Below are 22,502 nucleotides of genomic sequence, written 5' to 3' on the forward strand. Positions count from 1 at the left end.
TTGTCAAAGCCTGTCTATCGGGTATCGGATCCGTCAGGTCTGATTCAATCATGTGGAAGCAAGATATTCACCGGGCAACGCCCCATTGGATGTTAGCCTAGGGCCGAGGATATGGTAGGCTGTACACTACCCTCAAATGTTCCGCTGATGCAGGTGTCTGTGAGCCGAAGCTCAGCGCTAAGACGTGGCGTTTCTTTGCAGCCTTATAGAGCTCATTTCAACATACATTCTTTGGGGTTCTGCTGTATCTTCATTGCATTTTCGACCCCGTCGTGGTTATTCAATGATTTATGGCCAACGTCTTTCTTTCAGAAGCCTTCCATATCCATCGTTGGTATAATCAGAAGAACGAGGGAAAGAGCGATGCAATGTAGAGAAAAAGAGTGCTCCTGGTGTGTAGAGCTGTCAGGATTTGGGGGCGGTTTCAGCCTGGCCGTGCAAAAGCAGCATCGAATGAGCTTTCGCATTCTTAGACCCACAAGGCTGCAATGGATGCTTCAAAAATTGTTCATTGGTCAGGGAAAGACAGGCTTTGTCGATGGATGGCTCGATTCGTCATCAAGGTTAATCAGTCTCACACACACTATAAGTATGACCATTTCCCCTTTCTCAACCCTCCGGCCTATTCACCTTCATATATCATACCTGCATTCGTGGTTTCAAGTATCTCTGCGCCATGGCAGCTCCTACGAGGCCGCTATTTCTCCCGTACGTGGAGCAACGCCCCGTCGCATCCTTTCATGAATACTATCCCAGCTCGAGTGCCAGTCAAATACCTCCTTTTGCTAGCATTTCTAGGCTACTAGGAGAGAGAGCGAACCCCGAGAAAGAAGCCGGAATCAGGAATGAAACAATTTTGATCAACGATTTTCTCTTTCTGAAGAGCAGTCATGCGAAACGCTACGATGATGTCTTTCTGGATCAACCAACACAAGAGCCTCAACCGCCTGCTCAATTTGGTGCGACTCTATCTCTGAGACGCAAGCCACTCGTCTCAAAGGCTCCCCAGGCTAGTGAAAATATCGCATCAGTGACAATAGCTGATTCTGCTGACGCTGAGGCTCTCACACCCACTTCAAACCAGTATAAGAAGCCGATCAACAGCCATTCGTATAGGAAAGATGAAATCTATGGGTCAGTTAGCGCAATATATTGTCAGTGTGATCCGCGTCTGCCGGCTAGGCGTTCCTGGCGTTTTGTGACCAGAAACGAAGAGGAGAGTCTCGGAAAACCATATTACGAATGCCCAAAAGTAGAAGCACGCTGCAACTTCTTACTGTGGGAAGACGACGCCGAAGATCGAGGATCAGTCAGCAGCTTCCCATTGAAGGAACCCTCCGCTGAAGGCGCCCTAAATAGCACCCATACCGAACCTCCACCATCTCGCCCTTCTCGTGCGCCTAGTGAGCCACCTCCGTATGATTTGGCTACAACACAGATATCCGGCGCTTTCAAGCATGGCGGTTCAGATGGCACAACGTCCTACATTCTGCCCAAATGTTCCTCTAATCTGCACACATCTCCAGTTCGTGGTAATGATGAGCACACGAATCAAGATTTCTCCAGACGGTCAAAATTCAACACCCAGCCATTCGATCTTGCTGGCAGAAAGACTGTGAATAGAGAGAATATCGCTACATGCTGCCGCCAGGAAGAGAGCAGCCTACAAACGGGGAGCCCTGAAGGCAGCACTGACAGCACCAATTTGCTTCTCCCGACTGCTGAAAAGAGTCCAAAGGACGATACCAAGATCACACACTCTCACCAGGTAGGTTGTAGACCTGACAGCGGTAATCAGATCACTCCTACCAAGAAACGCAAGCTTCGATCTTTCATGGATGGGTATAGTTGGAAAGACGCGTCCCAAGTATCAAACTTGATGAACAAATGGACCGATGCCGAAATCTTGGATCCTTTCGACCTGGAGTTATCTCGCACAGAAGCCCACGCGATGCTGGATCGTTTATTTGACCTTAAACTCTTCATTAAGGATGTAAGATCCAGCCTTCGTGATCTCAGTTCGCAAGTTGGTGAAATTCAACGCAGCTACACTAAGACAAGGTCCTCAATTGAACTGGGAGTCAAAGAGGATTCATTCACTGCTATCCCTAGCCACGGCGCATCGATAGAAGGGGTGAAGGACACCGGCCTTCAAGATGTACAAGCTCCAGTGAAGCCAAAAAATGACAAAGAGCACACCACGAGTCTGTCTCCCATATTCAACCTCGAGAAAATCACAATACCATTGCGGGGCAGGGGTACAGATGCCTCAAGCGAAGACCTGTTGTTGCAGCCCATCGTCTCGACGTTCATGTCGCTGGACGAACGGTCACCTCTACGCAAGCTCGCTCCCTACGATCTATGTCAATCGAGCACCTCATACGCGACCCGATTCATAGAAAATGCGCTCTTGTATCCTCTTCCTTCCCTTCCTCGGTACACAAGGGGCCTTGAGCCTTCTGGTCTAATCTACATGTACTCTATTCAAGGCAGCTTTGGCTTCGTCAAAATCGGCTACACGTCTCGAAAAGTCGAAACTCGGCTCGCAGAGTGGCAAAAGTCGTGCAAACACACCCCGTACCTCATATTTCCGAAAGCCCCAGAGGAGCAACAACAGATCCCCTACGTGCGTCGTGTCGAAGCACTGATCCACGCGGAACTCAGGGATTGCAGAGTCAGAGAGCTGAAGTGCCTCTGCAACGAGATAAACGCAAATGGAGCACAGAAACAGCATATCGAATGGTTCAACGTAGATATAAATCGCGCAAAGGAGGTAGCTATGAGATGGGCGACGTGGATGAGGTCTGACCCTTATGAACAGGTTTCGCCTGGAAATTGGGTGCTCCGAGGTGAGCACAAGGCTAGTCTCAAAGAGCTAGCTCGAGCGACACCTAGAACTGAAACTCGCAAAACTAGCAGTGTGAGCTTGCGGCCATCAATACCGAAGTCCGCCTCTGCTCCTTCCAAATCCTATCTTGGGCCTGGGTCCAGGGTTGGGTCTTTAGCTAGACGGTCATTGAGTCCTAAATTGTAGGGCAGAAAATTGGGCAAATTACCAAGTCATACCCCAGGTTCTTTCATAGTAGTGAACACCACACCCTGTGGAATCGCCTGTACGAGAACAAGTTTTAGCATTTGTTTGTTTCAAAGGTGCAGAAGGTGAGTTGGAATGAAGCACTCATGATCCTCTCCATCATCTCCCCTCCTTCTCGACCATAGAAAGCAATTTGTCGAGATGCTTAGTTCATTGTAGTTGTGAGGCGCTATGTCTCCTTCTTGTACGCATCAGGAGGATCTTATGTACCTAAACGTTGGAACGAAGAAAAATATGTTATACCAATACCGGGCTCTCAGATTTGCAGAAGCGCATGATTTCGAACTTAGGCTTGCCGGTCGACTTTGCTGAATTGAGACCGCAGAATGGGAATGTGAGGTACTTGACTAGGTTGAGAGGCGCTGCTCAAGCTGGCGTGGTTCGAAAGCAGAAATGATACCGGGAGCTGTTCGATTAGGGGATCGAACCAAATTTTGTGCACCTGGTGCACTGGGGCATCCTCAAAATACTCGCGTTTTCAAGAGCTTAGCGTTGCCAAAGAGATCAGTGTTTCTGCCCTGCTGGATGATGAGAAAAGGGTCACGAAACCTCACGATGCTCACAGCCAGAGTCTGGGGCAAGAATGTGAAGATTTATGAAAATAGCAAAGGTGCAAGATTGGCACGCCTGACACTCATTTTATCACTCTATGAAAGGCATCAAATCAATCATCACTAGATCAAGGCGAGAGTGTTCTCCCACTCAATCCTCGGCGCCTGAGCCCTCTGCTGAATTTTCCCGCATGTCTTCCTCAGCATATGCCACGCCCCGCCGCCCCGCCAGCCGCGTCGACCTCCGTAACGGCTGCACAATATGACCTCCGCAACACCGACAATCCAGCACTTCATTCCGAACGAGGCCTTTGAGGCGAGGCCGTCCGCAATGCCCTTTCAAGCAAGGGTGTTCCCGCTGCAACATCCTCCGGACCCCTTTCCAATCTCGCTGGTAGAACTTGCCATTGGTGATGCTCGTGTCCGCACACCCGCGCCAGCGAGGGTTCACCCTGCGTCTGAAGTGTCGTTGGAGCTTCTCCACCTTTTCTTGAAAGCAGGAACGGCATTGCCACCTGTTGAAATCGACGTTGCGGCAGGTGCAGGTGGACTCCGGACGTTTCGCCAGGAGCTCCGCTTCGTGTACTTTGCAGAACCGGACCAGATGGGATTTGTAGAGGTTGTCCGCGTGTGCACCCATGTGGAAGTAGTCTTTGGTGTCTTGGATGTGGCTCTCGCACACGTAGGGTCTTACGGGTCCGTCGTCTGCCGGGAATTTGACTTGGTCCCACAGAGCATCGGGGAGCCCGCTCCCGTGCCTTCTCTCACACCTTTCACTCAGCGCATTCAGATCTCCGTCACAGAATACCTCGTCGCAGGGTAGAACTTTACCGTCGTACCGGCCCCGTTCGCGCCGACGTTTGTTCGGACAAGGCTTGTTCCATTTGCGGATGTTGACGCCCCAAGGGATCATCTCCGTGCAAGGCTGCGTTGCGCTATCCTGAGTATAATCATAAGGCCTTCGCGCTCGAAAATTGCGTCGAAGGGGATCCGTCAAGGCGTTACTCCCCGCACTTCGAAAGTTGCGACGGAGCAGCTTTTTGAATTTCCTGTGATTGGGTGGGTTGTCGTTGAGGTGTTTGAACATGCAAGTTTCGCACTCGCAATGGCAGTCTATCTTGTAGCTGTTGTTGCACGGGACGTTACACGATCCTGGGTCCGGCTTATGTGTCTCATCGCATTCGGAGAGGAGCACTGATCTATTGGAGTCGAGGTCGAGAGGATCCGTACCGTTGCGTTTTCTTCTTCTCTTTTCTCCTTCACTTAATCCGGCTTCGCTATCTTCTTCTTCTTCTTCTTCTTCTTCTTCTTCTCCTCCTCCTCCGTCTCCTTCCCATTCTCCAACCAATAGTGGTGCCTCATTAGAAGGTAGCCTCCTGAGCCCATCTCCATCTGTAAACTGCATTTCTGGTTCTTCTCCGCCAATAATCTCGCCGATGTCCGATTCATCGTCCTCCGCGTCTGTTGCCATGTTCGACAATTTTAGTGGAGAAGGTTGGACGATAGAACAGCCCTGTAGCGTATGGCTGTGCTGGACGGTGAGTCCAAGCAAGATGTCTAAGACGTGAAAGCTTGCCAGTCGGATTGCGCGAAAGTAATTGAAGATGGATAACAATTGCTCGCAGAAATTTATGTATTCACAAAGAGCGCGTAAAACGCAAGCTTTGATGAATGAGCTAGGAGATGGCCCGTATCCGGCCGGTCAAGGATTCACATAATGAAAGGCTTTGGGATTCACAAAGTGAGGCAAAGGTGAGAAATGCAAGTACAGGTCTCATCTCCGGATCCGGTCAGACGCAAATCGTGGGCAACAAAGCAATTCACAGCAACAGAAATTAAATGATGCACGAGTGAAGCCACCTTGGACGCGGACTGGAGTGAATAAAGGATATCACCTACTGAAGCCAGTCAGAGAACATCCAATACTGCTTCACAAGTTGTTTCGGCTTCATCGTCGGTGCCACGCGGCAGCCAGCAGATGGTGGAAGACTTTGTCCAGCTGCACAGCAATGCTAACTTAGAAGATCAAGTGCCTCTACGATCTTCGACATTATTCACCAGATCGCTTTCTGCAACTGCGTCCTTGACGGCACGAATTCGTAATCTGACGGGTCTGAGATTCTGTCAGCAGGGACCGTTGAGCGCCGTGACCAACTCACTAGGCCTCACTGCGAGCCATGATCTGCTAGGGACGCTCCATCCAATCCACTATCCAGTCCACGACCGTCATCTTTTGAAGATTCGGAGAGACGTTGTACGGTCTATGGAACAAAGATCCTCGACTTTGTATGAATCCACCCTTCAATCTTCCGCTTTCTCGCTCTCCCCGCGTTCCCTCCATCCTCTTCCCTCTCTGTCCGCTTCACAGCCTAAACAGTGATACCACTCAACTATAAAGCTTCACCCCGTTCCCGCCTCCTGATATACCCCATGAGCATAAATATTAAGTGAATCTGGGTGGGGAACGGTAGTATTGGAACCAGTACCTTACTCATATAGATACTAGTGAAGCTGTCCTCCGGCCCGCTAGGTACCTGGCTGGGCAGGAAGGCATGTGTGTATCAAGAGAATGTCCTAGGCACTAGCTGCCCCTAAGTCCGTGAATTCGACGTGTTGTTCCAGGAATGTGTTGGACTCGTGATGGTGAAGAAACATGTGGTTGAAGACGCCCGTAGCTTAGTTCTGGGAATGTACGTTTCAATGGGTGTCGACTTCATCGTTGAATGAAAGGTTAAGCCGCTCATCAGAGATAACAACTTCTTTCTCGCGTTGCCAGTCTGGCTTAAGTGGGTCCCTGGCGGTAGGCACGATAGTTGGCCTGGAGAACGACAAAATCGTGAGCACTTTTCTGGCGACGGGTCCTGGCGAGGTCTGGAGATTTCATGATTTCTCGAATGCTGCTTGTTTGATGAGCCTGTCTACACAATGAACAAGATCCCAGTCTGATAGTACTGAACGGAAAGCCAAGATATTCTCGATGTTCGGCAATATTTACCCCGCCCGAGAATTGCAATATAAAGGCTTAGGCAGAAATGCTGGAAATTATGAGCAAAATATATTGGCATTTCCCGTGAGCCTTTTACTTATTTCAGGAGTCCGCAAAGATCCTGTAACCATTCATCACACTATCATACCTCCAGGCTCTTGAGAATCTTTAGTATCAAATATTTCCTGAATAACTGAATTGAGTGTTTTTCAAGTGCACTGACCTCTGGCATACCACTCGATTTGCTCGCACGACAATGGAAACGTCCGGCGCAACGCGTTTCGACATGACGGCTCTCTTCCACGACCTGCCTACCTACCGGGAAGCTCCACCAGTACCCCGACACTCTGCCATGTCCCGAGCGAGAAAACAATACAAGAGGAAGAACGATTTGGTAATGTTTCATCGAAGGATTCAGAGATATAGAATGAAGGGCCGGAAACGAAGATTCGCCATTTTCCGGGTATTGCCCACCGAGATCATCGTGCTCGTGATGTGTCATACCAGGAGCGGCGACCTTGCGAATCTGATCCAGACCGACAATTCCATGAATGAAATATTCCAAAATCATAAAATGTGGCTTTTCAAGCGGATGCAGATTTGCCAATTCTCAGAGTTCTCCGGATGGTTTGGAGACATGCCCGGATTCGATGGGCCAATACTGGGTAACAATCGGACCTCCGAGCAGATCCAGTGTCTCAAAGATGTCGTATTCACTTTCGATTGGCGAATTACGGAGGTAGCGCCCAGTGATGATGAAGCTGCCAAGGTGTTTTTGCACCTACTGGAACGATATGGCGGATGGCGATATCTCTACTTCTTGAATGCCGTAAAGCGTCACATGGAACAAGAAGCGCAGAGTCTATACAAATTTTCGCATATGGCAATACCTTCTATGAACGAAGAGTCGGCCAAGGCAATGGTGTTGTGCTTTGCCAGAATGTCATGGAGGGCAGCAACAGTTCTAGGTGGCAAGATGAAGGAGCCGGCAGATATGTCCGCAAGAGTGGAGTACCGACTCAAATTCTTCCAACGGGAGCCGCGAACCCTTCAAAAGCTGATGACAAAAATCCTGCGACTCCTGATATATCGCATAGGAAAACGGCTGCAAGTGACAGACACTGTAACATTGTATCAGTATATAAATCAATCAGCAGGGTTTGGAATTCTGATACCAGTGCCGTCAGAGGAAGAACTTTATGATTCGGCATCAGCAATAATGACTCGATTGCTTTTAGAGTGCTGCTTCTTTTATGGGATCACATTTGCAATGCAGCTGTGTGAGGAGCCAGTAAATGAGGAAGTCAAGGCAGCCCAGTCATGGATCATACGACGCTTTGAGCATGCTTTGATGTACGCTACCAGATTCAGTAATGTTGATACTGTTCTGATCGCGGACTCATCTATCCGAGAGGGATCGTTATGGGCTGCCGGAATCGGGTTTCCAACACTTGGTTGGTTCAGAAGCAACAAAGCATCGGCCGGCGGAGTCATGTTGGCATTCGAGCACGATGGAATGAGATCAGGCTGACTCTGTTGCCGTATCAGGCAAGCTGATGTCCTCCTCGTTCGCTTAGATCCTTAATGGGACAGACAGCACTTAGTGATTAAGCTGTGACATAAGGATGATACTTGGCTCGTTGCGAAGACACTGTCCAACCAGGAGAATATTGATGTCAAGAAAGTCAGTCGATAGATGCGCTTTGACAATCAGAATTGAGAATTGAACACATTGTACCTTGTCATTTAAGATGGAGTATTACAATCTGGACGTGATGTTCAACCGTAACGCACCTTGCAAAGAAAAGCTGTTTTCTACAGTATAAAAGTACAACATAGAAAAGTCTTTAGCTTGACGGGGTTGGTGCTAGAGTATTGTATTTTTTTAGCTCCATGCTATTATTGGAACCAAATACCGTTTGCCATGCATTCCAAGCAGATACGACACGCTTCCCTAACAAGATGCTGTTCAGCATTGCTGATGACTCAGCCACCTTGCTTCTACCACTACTATGTCTTCTTTTCGCCGGTCTTCTGACCTCTGTCCATTCACTTCATGTTTCAATCCTCAAGCAGAAGGCATGTCCCCAATATGCAAATTGGGCGAGACAGAGTGATGGAAAAGAGCTATCTGAAGGGCGATACCAATTGCCCTTCCAGAGGCCCTCAGATGAGTGCCGTACCTTCTATTCGCAGGAAGTCGAGGATGCAATTGAACGTTTAAGACCTAAGATTGCCGACCCAGACCTGTTTCGCCTTTTCGAGAATGCATTTCCGAATACACTCGACACTGCTGTCAAGTGGAAGGGCTTTGCATGGAAAGACGAGCAGGAAGGTGCCTGACGGACGAGGATCTGGCTTTTGTTATCACGGGCGATATGTATGCGCTTCCTTCCTTCCATTCCCGCTCCGGCGCTGACTCCCGCCTAGAAATGCAATGTGGTTAGGCGACTCAGCGAACCAGATCCTCTCCTACCTACCAGTCCTCCAAGCATCTGAGGATCCCAACTCCTTGGCCGCGCTGTTTCGCGGCGTGATCAACGTACAGTCTCGTTACATCAAAATCACCCCTCACTGCCATGCCTTCCAACCACCACCAGAGTCGGGCATCAATGTTGAATTTAATGGTGCATATACAATGAATACTGTGCGTATGTTTGGGAAGCTGGGATATGATCAGAAAAAGACGTTCGACTGTAAATGGGAGCTTGACTCCTTAGCTTCGTTCTTACAGAATTTCGTCTGATTACTACAATGCGACTGGGGATATCGGGCCATTCGAGAAGTATCTGTGGATGGACACAGTTGAGGTAATCCTGGCAGCTGCAGAAGCTATGCGAACCGCGACGTACACACCAGATGGTAGGACGAGCATGGCATGGCGGTCCCTACCCATGGCTGACTTCCGCAGGGCACATCGCACCCAGCGGGTACACCATGAAAGGCAAGACGGATAGAGCTACAGAGACGACTTCAAACGATGGCATAGGTAACCCTGTCATCTACACCGGTATGGTGCGCTCGACCTTTCGCCCCTCAGATGGTAACTCGCCCGAGTTTCACCAGCAGTAGGAAGTCCGATGACTGACAGAAACCACAGACGCAACCATCTTCCAATACCTAATACCCTCCAATATGATGTTCGCACGGTACCTCGAAGAGGCTGGTCTCATAATGCAAAGAATGGATACGCAGAGAAGTAGAGATCTAGAATCGAGAATGCAGAGCATGGCCTCGGAGATACGCGCTGGAATCACGAAATACGGCGTAGTGTCACATCCACTCTTTGGTGCTATGTTTGCTTTCGAGGTCGATGGTTATGGTAGCCAGGTTCGTCTCCCCACAATCCCAATAGAGAAATGCTCTACGCTTACATGCCGTGTCAGAATGCTATGGACGATGCCAACCTGCCAAGTCTGCTTCCAGCATCCATGATGGGCTACGTTAGCCCGCGCGACGAAGTCTACATGAACACAAGGCTGTTCGCCCTTAGTGAGGCCAACCCATACTGGGCGTTTGGCAATGTCTTCAACGCAATTGGAGGACCGCATACGGGGCCTACGAAAGCATGGCCTCTGGCTAGCATCGTGCGCGTCTTGACTAGTGGGGATATAAATGGGGAGGAACAGAGGGACGAACTGAGAACGATCTTGAGGTACTACGGGCGGTCTTGGTGAGATGCTAGGAACTGCGTACGATTCTGGCACTTGAGGCTAATCACATACAGGTCTTATACACGAGAGTGTTGAGTCACACAACGCTAAAGACTATACTCGGTCATGGTAAGCTCTTCATCGCCCCTCTTGGTTTTGGAATACCCCTAGACTGACGACTGTGGCAGGTTCGGCTGGGCCAATGGTATGTTTGGCCAGATGATCCTCGACATCGAAGCGCGAATGCCCCATATTCTGGACGACAGCTATCAATAATCCGACTCCTCCAAATTACTTTCCCCAACCACTGGTATTAAAAGCCTCATACATCAGTATGGCCGCTTTGCATGCCGCCTCCTCTTTCACTATCCTGGCCCGTCTCGCCGCCACCACCAACGAACCCCTTGTTTCCACCGCCCAGCGCGCCTTGAACATCTACCCCTCCTCCACCGCCTCCTCCATCTCTCTCATCCTTAATCTCCGCCTGCTCCGCCTTCTTGCGATCCAGGTCAGATGTAAGGCTAGTCTGCTCGCCGAATCCGTGCTTGCCCTCTTGTGCGGCTGCTATGTCACCGTCACCAGCTGCGCGCATTTGCTCGCCTTCTTGATTGGATACGGGGCCGCCCATCTGTGCGCATCATGTGATTAGAGATGTGTCGCTCAAGATCAAAAACATGACCTGAAATGTGACCCTCACGCTTTCGTCGGCATCACCGCTAGAGTCCTGTGCTCCGTAGCCTAAGCTGCTTGGCATGGCTTCGTTCTGCGACGCACTCCCTCTGTCGCCAACTGTGTCATTGGGTTCACGGCGCTCAGAGGCGGGGTCTGAGCGTTGCTGGGATGCGCTTGTGGAGGTAGCATCTTTCCTTTCAGAAGCCGTTTGGTCAGCGGGATTGTCAGGGTTGTCGTAGGCTGTGTCGATTGAGGGCTGGGATGGTGCTTGAGGGTCCATTTGAGAAAGGATTGGGCTTGAGTTGGCTAGATTTTTGGGATGAGACTCCTGAAAATCTGGCACTTTTAGATGTACAGGCGCAGTGTGCAGCGTATAAGACGGGTATATGTCCGTAGAACGTTGTCAAAGCAGTTTGCTGGAGCAGCAAATTGGCCGTTTATTGTGGGCTATGTTCTTTGAGAGTGACGTAGAGAAGCCCCACATTAAATTGCCCTTTCACTCTTGCTACCCAGCGCTCAACTGCCGTCCAGAACATCATCAAATTAGCGTCAAGCTGGCCTTCTCTTCCAATCCGCCTGTCCCTCGATATCATGACACCTCCGACAGGTGCGCATATTATTGCCAGAAGTCTGCGAGACCTGGGCATCACAGTCATATTCGGTATTGTCGGCATACCTGTCGTCGAGATAGCGGAGGAAGCTATCAATTTGGGGATCCGTTTCATCGGTTTTAGGAACGAACAGGCCGCAGGCTATGCAGCGAGCGCCTATGGATATTTGACGGGGAGACCAGGTATATGTCTTGTGGTAGGAGGGCCGGGCGTGTTACATGGCATGGCTGGTGTATGTGTACTCATTGGTAGCTGTCAAGGAAAATACATTTCACCCATTTTCACTCATATACCATTGCTTCTTCTAGAGCCCCCATGGACTAATGAGACGTACATAGATCGGCAACGCAAATGTAAACGCTTTTCCTCTCCTCCTCCTCGCTGGTTCCTCGGAAACCAACCTTGTTTCCCGCGGAGCATTTCAAGAACTCGATGCCATCTCCCTCCTCACACCTCACACTAAGCTGGCCCTGCGCCCTCCATCACTCGAATCAATACCAGATGTCATACAAAACACATATCGAATATCATGGTATGGGCGACCAGGCACAGGCTTCGTGGATCTACCTGCAGATTTGATCAAAGGCGTTGTGGAGGATGCAGAAGATGTGGCAGAAGCGGCACCAATACCTAACGCACCGAAGGGTGGTGTTGAGGAAGCTAGGTTATTCAAAATTGCTCAATTGATTAAGTCGGCGAAAGCGCCATTGGTGGTTATTGGCAAGGGTGCTGCGTATGCAAGAGCAGAAGGCGTGACAAGAGATCTCATCAACAAGACGAACCTTCCTTTCCTCCCTACACCAATGGGTAAAGGCGTCATTGCCGATTCCCATTCCGCCAATACAGCCAGTGCACGAAGTACCGCACTGAAAGAAGCAGATGTGGTACTTGTATTAGGAGCCCGCCTAAATTGGATTCTACATTTCGGCGACGCCCCCAAGTGGAACCCCGCTGCTCAATTTATACAAGTGGATATCTCAGCTGAAGAAATAGGGAGGAACTCCGGGAATCCGGAACTCGGCATCATTGGCGACATCGATATCGTGGTATCCCAGCTCATCTCTGCGCTCGACAGCTGGTCCTACCCAGCCTCCACACCCTTCATACAGCATCTTTCCGCCGCAAAATCAAAGAACGAAGCCACCGCCGCCTCAAAAGCGTCAAACTCGAAAACACCAATGACCTACGCCCACGCCTTCACCATCATCGAACAGACCCTCCACTCGCTCTCCCCACCGAATGATGCAGGCATCGTATACGTCTCGGAAGGTGCAAATACTATGGACATTTCCCGCTCTATCTTCCCCGTCTCTCACCCACGACTACGTCTTGACGCTGGTACCTACGCTACAATGGGCGTGGGGCTAGGTTATGCGATAGCGGCGCACGCCGCCTATAACGGCTCAGCAGCGGAAGGACAGAGCGGGCCACAGGGGAGGAAAAAGGTGGTGTGTCTAGAAGGAGATTCTGCATTCGGCTTCTCGGCGATGGAAGTCGAAACCATGGGCCGCTACGGCATGGACATCCTCATCTTCGTCATCAATAACGGCGGCGTCTATCACGGTGACAGCGACGATGCCGAAGCCTGGTTAGAGCTGCAGGGAAAGACGCTGGAGGGGAAGAGTGAAGGTGGGCTCCGGAGTACATCTCTAGGCTGGGAGGTCGGCTATGAGAAGATTGCGGAGGCTTGCGGCGGTGTCGGATATCTGGTCAGGACGCCGGAGGAATTGGAGAAGGCGACAAGAGAGGGGTTTAGAGAGGCGAGGGTGTGTGTGGTCAATGTGATGGTGGAGGCGGGAAAGGGGCAGAAGTTGGAGTTTGGGTGGCAGGCTAGTGGGACGGAGAAGACAAGGAAGAGGTCGAAACTCTGAACGTGTGGTAAAAACAAGGATCATGATCGGAGGGGCGACTTTTCGCATATTTTCGTGTACATATTTGGATTTTCAGGCCCTTGACAAGCTAACTTAGGGTTTACGATCCCTGGTGCACATCGAATGGCAAGGCTCCCGACTCAATAGTCATGCAACCCTTCCTGCAACTACTGGAGACAGGTATTTGGGGGCCCGAAAAACAAAGCTGCTCCGCGTACCGCAAAATCGACATGGAAACTCGCGGCCCAAAGCCCATGTATAACTTCGTTTTGGAACGGAATGGTCGGTCTTTACCACATGGCTCTACGCACTAGGCTCACCGATTTCAGCCCTCACTCCTCCTATCTCTTTCCGTAAACACCAACTCCAACCTCCCCGGCGTCGCCGTGAACTGATCCCCCATATCCCTCTCCACCGCCTCCCCCCTCCCCGTCCCCGGCGCGAATCCCAAATCGTATCTACTCAGCAGTGCAGCGGTAACGGACCTGATCTCCATCAACGCAAGGTGCTTGCCCACGCAGCCAAACCTCCCTTGGAAAAATGGAGCAAAGGCTCCCTTGTCGTGCACGAGTTCGGGCTCGGAGTACCAGCGCTCCGGGATGAACTCCAGAGGGCGCTCGAAGCAGGAGGGGAGGCGGTGCAGGGAGTAGACGGGGAGACAGAGGACGGTGGAGCCGGGGATGAAGGTGGAGGCTATGGTGACGCCTTCGGGGGGGGATTCGCGGAGGCCGGCGGAGGGGACGGGCGGGTGCAGGCGCAGGGTTTCGTTGATGGCGCCGTTGAGGTGGGGGAGGGATTGGAGGGCTCGGGCGTCGGGGTTTGCGTCCAGTTGGTCGAGCTCGGAGCGGATTTTGGAGATTTGAGACGGGTCGAGGGCGAGGTGGTAGAAGAGCATGACGAGCGTGGTGGCCGTTGTGTCGGAGCCGGCGATGATGATCCCGAAGGCGTCGCCGTTGAGCCAACTGCGGTCGGCCTCGAGGGAGTTGTTCTCGCGAGAAGCGTTGATGAGCCAGGAGGTGATGTCGTTGTTCTCGCCGTCATCTTCACGGTCGATGCGTTCGCGCATTTGGGCGTCCGACCATACGAACATCGATTTCCAGCCGGAAGCCACGCCGGGGATGCTGAAGCCGATCCTTGCGAGCCAGGGCATGGGCGTGAAGAGACCGAGAAGCGTCATCCCATCGCGCATCAGGTCGATGGCGAAATGACGTTTTCCGGTTGCGAGCATGTTGAAGGATTTGCCGAAGGAGAGCTGGCCCATGAGGTCGAAGGAGAAGTAGTGGAACCAGGATGTTACATCCAATGGCGTACCCAGACGCTGGGATATGGCGGATGTGAGGATAGAGGTGTAATGGTTTACTTGAGGTTCGTATTGGTTTAGAGCTTTGGCGCCGAAGCCATGGTCCCAGATTCGGCGGCGCTGGTCGTGAAATATTTTGTTGCGGGTGGTTATGATAGAGGTTCGGGGAAGGAGAAGGTCGTAGAAGGGGGCTTTGGTGCATTTGCTGCCGGGGCCATTGATCTCACCCATTGCTGAGGGAGAGCGGATTGAGATCTCATTTGGGCCTAGATGTATGTTTCTTCAGAAACTTTTTCAGCCTTGATGGAGGTACTACGATACTCACCAGTGCGAACAAAATCTCCAAATTGCTGATGCAACTCATCCAGCACTCTAAAGTTCGGCTGGCTTAACAGCTTGCCCACATGCCAGAATTTTGATACTCGGGCCCCTATGGGACCTGGAAATTTGCGTAATTTATGGAAAAAGATGCGATATATGGCAATGCTAGTAAACAGAGAGGCGCTATATGAAAGGACTATGAGCGCGGACGCTCTGGCTGCTTGACTTGATTCGCTGAGCGCCCATATTCTGGCCTCACCGATAAATAAGAATAAGGAGACAAGTAAGAAGGAGCGGAAGAGCTGCGGAGCTTGAATGTGGTGCTCATTGCGGATGAAGATGAGATTGTGAGAGAGGATGCCCGCTGCTGCTGCTATGCAGAGCTTTGTCTGTTGCAGCATTCTCAATGAAGAGGTTCATACATTCTGTAGGTTTCAGGGCACACTGCAAGCACTATAAAGGGCCTTCAGGCTTCATGTCGATCTGGCAACGAGCCTTGAATCTCGCCGGACGCCTGGTCCAGAAACATAACACTGAACACATTGGCCGAGAGCGATGTCCTGTACGGATAGATAACATCGGCTTCGTATTTGGGAGGTCGGCTGATACTACTAGGTACTTTAGGCTGAAGCAAAGCCGATGAAGTTCGAATTGGCTCTCGCGGTGTCTGCGGTAGCCCATGGGGAATAATAAGGGTGCCTGCATGACTGCCCGCCACATTTGGGTCTCCCAATTCCTGGTCTTGATTAGCCTCTGAACCGTCTTGACGGTCAGCTGGGTATGGCGACTTGAATGCCCTTGTTGCCGTTAACTCGGCGAGACCAAAGGCCCATTCGGTTCGCTTTCTCGTCACGGCTGCAAGAGTGGTGGAGCGAGCGGAACGATTGGGTTGTAGAAAGGGACATACCTCGGGTGAACATCGGGACACTAAAATAGTGTCATCGTTTAAATACTAAGGTAAAGTATTGCATTCATGCTGCGTCATTAGCTCCTGGTCTATCTAGACTTCGTCCCGTGCTTCCTTCCAATAGATGTCTCCAGGATCGTAAGCATGCTGCTACTGACGCAGGTGAGCTTTTACGGCTGCTCCCTACAAGTGGAGCGTTGGTCTCTGCCGTGATCGAGTGATTGAGATCGGGGAAGCGGAGACATGCGTTATCTGCTTCCTTCCTTTGATTCATTTGGGCACCAGGCAGAGGAGCTGCGACCTTGCACAAGCAATGTGGAGGAAAGACAAGGAAAGAAAAGAGAATAGCAATTTGCTTCTCAGCTGTCTTGTTTTGAGGTTGACTATCTGTTCTTAGGTCCGCTCTCATGCATCTACATAGCTATTGATTTTGTGTGACGGTCACCCTTTATTCGCACGAATCAATGGTCTACGCCAGAATGGACTTGCATGATTGGGCCACTTTTTCACGCCATGTGTTCCTATACAGAATTGAGTTCAATGCGGCGGACTTCCAATCCTTCAATGCCGGAGCTCTCTAATGCCGGAAGCTTGAGTCCTACGAATCCTGAGGCCCGAGGCCCACATTCTTACATACTGGATGGATGGATGAATGGATGGGTGGATGGATGCTGCTGTGCCATCCAGCTAGTCCACACACACCTCGGTTCATCTAGGGAAAGTAAGAGGTCACAGTCATACCTCAGCCGCTGGCTTGGACGGCCATCTAGAGCGCTTTTTGGACCAGGCTCGCTGAACGTAAGGAACGAGAGCCCAGACATGCATGGAATTACAGAAATGTGGTACCTTCACCCATCAGATGAGAAGCGCCAATGAGTCCCTAACGACGCATGCAGTAGTTTTGCCGTCGGGAAGGTTAAAATGCTTGTCTGGATTTGATGACGTTTCGCTGGATGGCCACAGAGGCATTGATTTACTATCCTGGCCTAGGATGGACACCAGTATGACTGAGTGGAATTCTGCGGCACGAATTTTGCACCCACATCATTGGGCAGAGTGTGTCGTCCAGCCATCAGAGAAATCCAGTCAAGGGGAAACAAAGCAGCTATCACGACCAGGACAGATAAGGCCATTACTCCGATGTCCGTGGAAAACAAAGTATTGCTAGACGTGCCCGGCCTAATCGACCAGTGGGATGGTGCCACGCATCATATTCATTGCATCCGTATCTCCTTCCTGTCCATACTATATACACTTTGCTCTGCCATCTTCTGATTTTACACCAAACACATCTCATTCAAGATGGATATTAAAACCGCTGTTGACGCCTTTGGTGTTCTTGAAAAGGTCCAGGAGCTGGGCGCGAAAGTCCATGAATTGAGTGAGAGACCAATGGTAAGTGTTACTACCTCTTGGTAATTTCCAATTTCCAAGTGGCAAATCTTCTTCTGCCGGCCAACCTCTCTTACGCTTGACCACAGGAGCCCGTAATCTCAGTAGAGCGAGACCTCTTCTATCATGGCAAAACAATCTGGCTTTTCACGTACAGCGACTTGAAGACCATCGTCGGGCCAGAGACAGCCTTTGGGATCCTCAGTGCTCTTTCAGGATCCATCCTTACGACGAATCAGTCTCCAGACTTTTCCGCCATTCTCAGCCGGATACCAAGAGTTGCATTTTGGTGCTGGATCAACCTTTTACCCTTCGCCATCGACAACCAACGACAACCAGAGGCGATCGAGGAAGATAGGGAGAATAAGCCATGGAGATCTATGCCGTCCGGAAGACTGTCTGAGAAGCACGCCAAATGGCTGATGTGGAGTCTGTATCCTGCAGCAATCGTTGCGAGTCTGAAACTGGGAGGTCTGAAGCAGTGTTTGGCACTGATACTTCTGGGTTGGTGGTACAACGATCTGGGAGGTGCCGATCACAGTTGCATAACGCGGAACTTCATCAATGCCTGCGGCTTTCTTTCTTACGCATCCGGTGCAACCGAAGTCGCTTCCAGAACCGAGTTGTTGGGCAGTCCCTTCAAGCCGATTGCGTGGCCGTGGTTTCTCATCATTGGTGCTGTTGTCTTCACCAGCGTACAAACCCAAGACATGTACGATCAGGCCGGTGATGGACTACGCGGAAGAAAAACAGTTCCGCTTGTGGTTGGAGATCATTATGCCAGGTGGTCGATTGCTATCGCGATGGCAGTCTGGTCTGTCGTCTGTCCCACCTTTTGGCAGTTGGGTCCAGGCGCTTATGCGATGTCAATAATTACCGGTGCTATCGTCATCTTCCGAACTCTCGCTAAAAGATCAGTTTCAGCCGATAAAATGACCTTTCGGATCTGGAACCTGTGGATGGTCATGCTTTATTTAATGCCACTATTCAAAAGGATCAAAGGGGACTCCTGGCTATGATCGAGTGCGCTTCCGAGCTCAACTACACAAACCCCGATAATCCGGGATCCTGTCCTTGTCGGTGTCAACTGAGCTCCCCCGCTTCGATTCCAGGTGCATGGTGCGGTATCATCTTTGCCAAAGTCGATTTCCTCTTCAAAGCAGGATCACATGAGGCCGAGGCTCAGTTTCTATCTCTCGACTTGATAGCCTTCTTCTAGCGCAATTTGGAAGGAGTTGAGGAGCTCTCAAATCAAATTTCCAGTCTTCGAAGTGTCACCTCCATTGGTTACTTTAATCGAAGAGCACGCTGCGCTCCTCCATGCCTTCTCGACACAAAAGAGCAAAGGAAAGCTTCGATGAAATACACCTTGTTATTGTTCTTGAAGGGTCTCTCGCGAGACGATCCATGATAACCTAGTCTGCCCTTTAGGGCAGCATTAGTGCTTCACTCGCAGGCAGTGTCTACGGCATCCCTTTCAAAGAGCGCATCGACCGCTACTTATAGTTACGTTGCGAGTTGCTCTGGCACGATGTAACACGCGCAAGAAGAGCCATAATAGAACTATTGGTAGCTCTTCATAGCAATGCTACCTATACACAATGCTACGTTGTGATACTGCAGGCTGTCAGACCGCCTGTGATAGTGTTTCACAATCATTCTGCCAAATTCTTTGCCGCACGCATCTTTGGTCCGAGCCATTTGTCAACGGGGAGAGTTATCTTTGTGCCAAATACGGTTCTATGCAAGCAACCCCTCGGTTGTATTTCGAACCTTGTGTCATTGGCCACTGGACGTTGGGGCGATGGCTAGCTGCGTCGTGGTTGCCTTAGGGTTGAGGCGGGCCTTGCCGTATCGGGTAGCGGGCCTCGAGCTACAACACAAGTGATATGGTAGCTCTTTTAGTGCTCAAACTTGCTGATACCTACAGTACCTACCCGAGCTACCGTCTAGGGTTTGAATACGGCCGGAGAATGCTTCCTTTTGCGAGTATCGACCGAATCGTTCCGTCCTTCAAAGGTTCGCACGGAAAGAATCTATTTGGAGTCTCTTGTCCATCCAATATTGGAGGCTATGACTCGTCATGTCAGCTGGCTGAGCGAGGAATGAAACAGAGTTATCCTTGCTTTCCATGCAGACCCTGTGCGTAAGTAGGCACAGATCCGCAAGTGGCTTGTGGCGTCATGCCGAGATCACTAACGAACCGTGCCTTATTCGTAACCATTCTTGTGCTCCGGCTATTAAAGCTTGAAAAGCCAAGCGGATATCTCGTGTGGCACGTGCATGCTCGCTTTCAAAAAGACCGCAGGAAATTAACGAGAACAAGATGGCCCGACATTTCCGGGTTCTGGCAGTTGTGGCATCAGATGCGTTCGCTGCGAGACTACGCCTGCTACACCTCAAACGTTGGCGAGGTTAAAGGGTCCAACTCGTGAAGAAACCCCTGAGGCACGGTTAGCGGAGAATTCGAAGGCTTTCCTGCGCTGGCCCCCACGATGGCCAACATTCTGTATATGCTGAACATTTCCACACATATACAGGAAGTTCCGTGACTCCTGAATGAGCAACTATGGCAAACCCTCTGGCAGGCCTGACCCCAACAGAGCTGGCTCAAACGCCAGCTCTGATGCCTCCGGCGGGGGTTGTGTCCAATTTCATCAACCCCTCAGGTACTCTGGAGGGCGTCGCGAATGCGACAATGGCAATCTGTTTTACGTTCACAACGATATTCGTGCTCGTGCGACTGCTGACGAAGTATTGCGTTGATCGAGCTTTTCAGTGGGAAGACTGTTAGTATTATGCAAATTTGCCCGAGCTCAAAATAGAGGAGAAAGCTGACTTGTTTTCAGGGTGTTGTTTGGTAGCTTGGGTAGGATGATGCGCCACCCAGCAAGCGATCTTTCGATTGATGTGAATACAGATGGGTATCCTTGCTTTTGGCAGTGTCATATTAGATGCGCAATCCCAAGGAGCTGGACGTCACCAATGGGATGTGAATGTGATCAATGTTATTAAAGTCGCTAGGGTAGGCTCCCAATCTTGACAAACAGGCGTGTATAGTCTAACAGTGTCTCTGATTTAGACCTCGAATGTCGGCTCGATCATATACGGGCCCATCATCGCCATCGCAAAGCTTGCCATCCTTCTACAATACAAAAGAATTTTCGTGGCACACAAGCGCAACTTCGTCTTCTACGGCGTCCACGTACTCATCTGGACTAACCTGCTCTTTTACTTCATCGAGACATTTTTGGAGATCTTCGCATGCACGCCACGAGAGAAGATCTGGAATCCATTGACTCCAGGTCACTGCATCAGTATTGAGAACAATTATATTGCTATTGGGGCATGGAACGTTCTTTCCGATTTCTTGATATTGATTCTTCCTATGGTAGCGATCTCGAAATTGCAGATGGCGAACACGAGGAAGATCGGTGTTGCGGCTGTGTTCGCTACTGGTCTATTGTAAGTCATGAGGAGAATCAGTCACGAGGAATATATGAATTCAGGGGTCAATGTACTGACTGCAAGCAGCGCTTGTGTCGCCAGTGTCGTGCGCCTGGCCTACACTATCGACTTGCTTTACACCTCCGACGAGACATACTCGATCATCAAAGTCGGGCTATGGAAGTGAGTGTCTCTGTGCCTCTACCCAACCCGATCCGCTTCTAACGATACTGACAATGTGTACAGCGTGGCCGAACTCACAACCATAATCCTCTGCGCCTGCTTTCCCATCATGCCCAAATTCATCCAATGGATCACCGGCAAAACCAAAGACAAGTCTACCTACCACCCAGCCGCTTACGGCAACAATTACGGCCTCAGAGGTCACAACAGCAAACGTAACAACCAATTCTCGGATCCAAGGGCCTCAAACAATACAACCCCCTGGCTGGACTCAGAAGACCATGAGATTGGCCTCATGGGCAAGACCAAGGGCAACTACCATAATCTGGATGTGGGACAGAGTTACCTTGCAAAACCTGGGTCCATCAGCAAGGTGGAGCCGGTTGCCAGGGTGAAAGGTGGGGCGCCGGAAAATAGTATCTGGAAGACGAATACTGTGAGGGTGGATAGTTCGTTGGATCCGGAGAGGGGAGGGCATGATTTTGTATGATTTGATGTCTCTATGGGCTTGGTTTCGATGTTCCTTTTTGGAATTGCCATGGGGATTTGGTAATTATGGGCAGGGTTGGGATGTATGTCTGTATCATACTGGCATGGTCACGGGAGTAAATATATCCATCCACCTAATACGTTCATGAGTAAGTCCATCAAAATTGCGCTCTTCGTACGCAATATAATGACAATAACGATGATGAAATAATGCAAGCACACCTACCTACCTACCCTGAACACCCTGCACCGGAAATCCACCCCCGGAAACCCATCCATCTCCCGAGGCCCAAAAACCGGGAGGGGGGGAGGGGTGTTTGGTGCGATAACCTCGCATATGCCGCCGCTCGTACTCTACCCCAACGGCGCAATTCTACCGTAAACCCGGCGATAGGCCAGCCCAGCACCGCGAATATTGTTCCCCAACCCCATAAAGTACGAAACCGACGAAATTCCCCCCTCCCCAGATCCCGACCCGTTTTTTCCCTCAAGAGTCTCGACCCGGTGCCCTTTTTTTATACACCTACAGAAAACGAAGGGGGGGGGAGTGTGTGTGTGGCACCCAAATCGCAAATCGCAAATCCCAACCTCCCCCCGGATAATAAGGTACATAACAAAAAGATAACGAACGGGCTGGCTGGCTGGCTGGCTGGCGACCTCCCTGCCCCCTTCCCCTCCCCCCAGTGCCCCACCATCTAGTCACCCACTTAGCCTCCTGCTGTGCCCTGCCCTGCACACCCCGAGCTTTACTCTAATCCATTCCCCAGTCCGTAAGGTATGTAAGGTAATGTAAGATAATGTAGGGGTGGGTACATTAGTCCCATTTCCAACTTTTTCACCCAACGCGCCGGCACTGGGATACGGATGGAGGGCGGCGCGGGGGGTTTTTTCTTTGTGCGTGTCATGCGTGATGATGTCGTGGTGGGCCGAAGTTTGGGTTTTTGGGGGGGGGGGCAGAGGCTAAGTGCGTGGGTGTGAGGAGTTGGGCTAGTGGGGTTGGTGGTGTGCTAATTAGGGGTAGGGGG

General features: G+C 50.7%; 10 protein-coding genes across 10 annotated transcripts; 6 read left to right on the plus strand and 4 right to left on the minus strand.

The window, feature by feature from the left end:
- Window positions 1-676: 676 nt before the first annotated feature.
- On the plus strand, window positions 677-3,034 carry HO133_003406 (uncharacterized protein; the record flags this gene model as incomplete). Its single annotated transcript, XM_037294328.1, has 2 exons — window positions 677-1,134; window positions 1,207-3,034. 2 exons carry the CDS (start codon window positions 677-679, stop codon window positions 3,032-3,034), a joined length of 2,286 nt encoding a protein of 761 aa, XP_037149709.1.
- Window positions 3,035-3,796: 762 nt separating this feature from the next.
- Window positions 3,797-5,116, minus strand: HO133_003407 (uncharacterized protein; the record flags this gene model as incomplete). Its single annotated transcript, XM_037294329.1, has 1 exon — window positions 3,797-5,116. One exon carries the CDS (start codon window positions 5,114-5,116, stop codon window positions 3,797-3,799), a length of 1,320 nt encoding a protein of 439 aa, XP_037149710.1.
- Window positions 5,117-6,887: 1,771 nt separating this feature from the next.
- On the plus strand, window positions 6,888-8,162 carry HO133_003408 (uncharacterized protein; the record flags this gene model as incomplete). Its single annotated transcript, XM_037294330.1, has 2 exons — window positions 6,888-7,025; window positions 7,050-8,162. 2 exons carry the CDS (start codon window positions 6,888-6,890, stop codon window positions 8,160-8,162), a joined length of 1,251 nt encoding a protein of 416 aa, XP_037149711.1.
- Window positions 8,163-8,593: 431 nt separating this feature from the next.
- HO133_003409 (uncharacterized protein) lies at window positions 8,594-10,560 on the plus strand (the record flags this gene model as incomplete). The annotated part of the gene is made up of 7 exons (XM_037294331.1): window positions 8,594-8,966; window positions 9,079-9,319; window positions 9,366-9,493; window positions 9,543-9,674; window positions 9,732-9,961; window positions 10,018-10,286; window positions 10,473-10,560. The coding sequence occupies 7 exons, from the start codon at window positions 8,594-8,596 to the stop codon at window positions 10,558-10,560; spliced, it is 1,461 nt and encodes a 486-aa protein (XP_037149712.1).
- A 46-nt stretch (window positions 10,561-10,606) lies between these two features.
- Window positions 10,607-11,236, minus strand: HO133_003410 (uncharacterized protein; the record flags this gene model as incomplete). The annotated part of the gene is made up of 2 exons (XM_037294332.1): window positions 10,607-10,912; window positions 10,982-11,236. The coding sequence occupies 2 exons, from the start codon at window positions 11,234-11,236 to the stop codon at window positions 10,607-10,609; spliced, it is 561 nt and encodes a 186-aa protein (XP_037149713.1).
- A 311-nt stretch (window positions 11,237-11,547) lies between these two features.
- Window positions 11,548-13,438, plus strand: HO133_003411 (uncharacterized protein; the record flags this gene model as incomplete). Its single annotated transcript, XM_037294333.1, has 2 exons — window positions 11,548-11,799; window positions 11,906-13,438. 2 exons carry the CDS (start codon window positions 11,548-11,550, stop codon window positions 13,436-13,438), a joined length of 1,785 nt encoding a protein of 594 aa, XP_037149714.1.
- Window positions 13,439-13,763: 325 nt separating this feature from the next.
- On the minus strand, window positions 13,764-15,460 carry HO133_003412 (uncharacterized protein; the record flags this gene model as incomplete). The annotated part of the gene is made up of 2 exons (XM_037294334.1): window positions 13,764-15,004; window positions 15,064-15,460. 2 exons carry the CDS (start codon window positions 15,458-15,460, stop codon window positions 13,764-13,766), a joined length of 1,638 nt encoding a protein of 545 aa, XP_037149715.1.
- Window positions 15,461-15,525: 65 nt separating this feature from the next.
- HO133_003413 (uncharacterized protein) lies at window positions 15,526-15,979 on the minus strand (the record flags this gene model as incomplete). Its single annotated transcript, XM_037294335.1, has 2 exons — window positions 15,526-15,914; window positions 15,967-15,979. 2 exons carry the CDS (start codon window positions 15,977-15,979, stop codon window positions 15,526-15,528), a joined length of 402 nt encoding a protein of 133 aa, XP_037149716.1.
- A 1,289-nt stretch (window positions 15,980-17,268) lies between these two features.
- HO133_003414 (uncharacterized protein) lies at window positions 17,269-18,377 on the plus strand (the record flags this gene model as incomplete). The annotated part of the gene is made up of 2 exons (XM_037294336.1): window positions 17,269-17,361; window positions 17,448-18,377. 2 exons carry the CDS (start codon window positions 17,269-17,271, stop codon window positions 18,375-18,377), a joined length of 1,023 nt encoding a protein of 340 aa, XP_037149717.1.
- A 1,550-nt stretch (window positions 18,378-19,927) lies between these two features.
- HO133_003415 (uncharacterized protein) lies at window positions 19,928-21,478 on the plus strand (the record flags this gene model as incomplete). The annotated part of the gene is made up of 6 exons (XM_037294337.1): window positions 19,928-20,147; window positions 20,208-20,227; window positions 20,279-20,383; window positions 20,441-20,823; window positions 20,893-20,988; window positions 21,052-21,478. The coding sequence occupies 6 exons, from the start codon at window positions 19,928-19,930 to the stop codon at window positions 21,476-21,478; spliced, it is 1,251 nt and encodes a 416-aa protein (XP_037149718.1).
- Window positions 21,479-22,502: the final 1,024 nt, after the last annotated feature.

The sequence above is a fragment of the Letharia lupina genome, assembly GCF_014066315.1.
Source record: "Letharia lupina isolate WasteWater1 chromosome Unknown contig_17, whole genome shotgun sequence".
Taxonomy (NCBI): domain Eukaryota; kingdom Fungi; phylum Ascomycota; class Lecanoromycetes; order Lecanorales; family Parmeliaceae; genus Letharia; species Letharia lupina.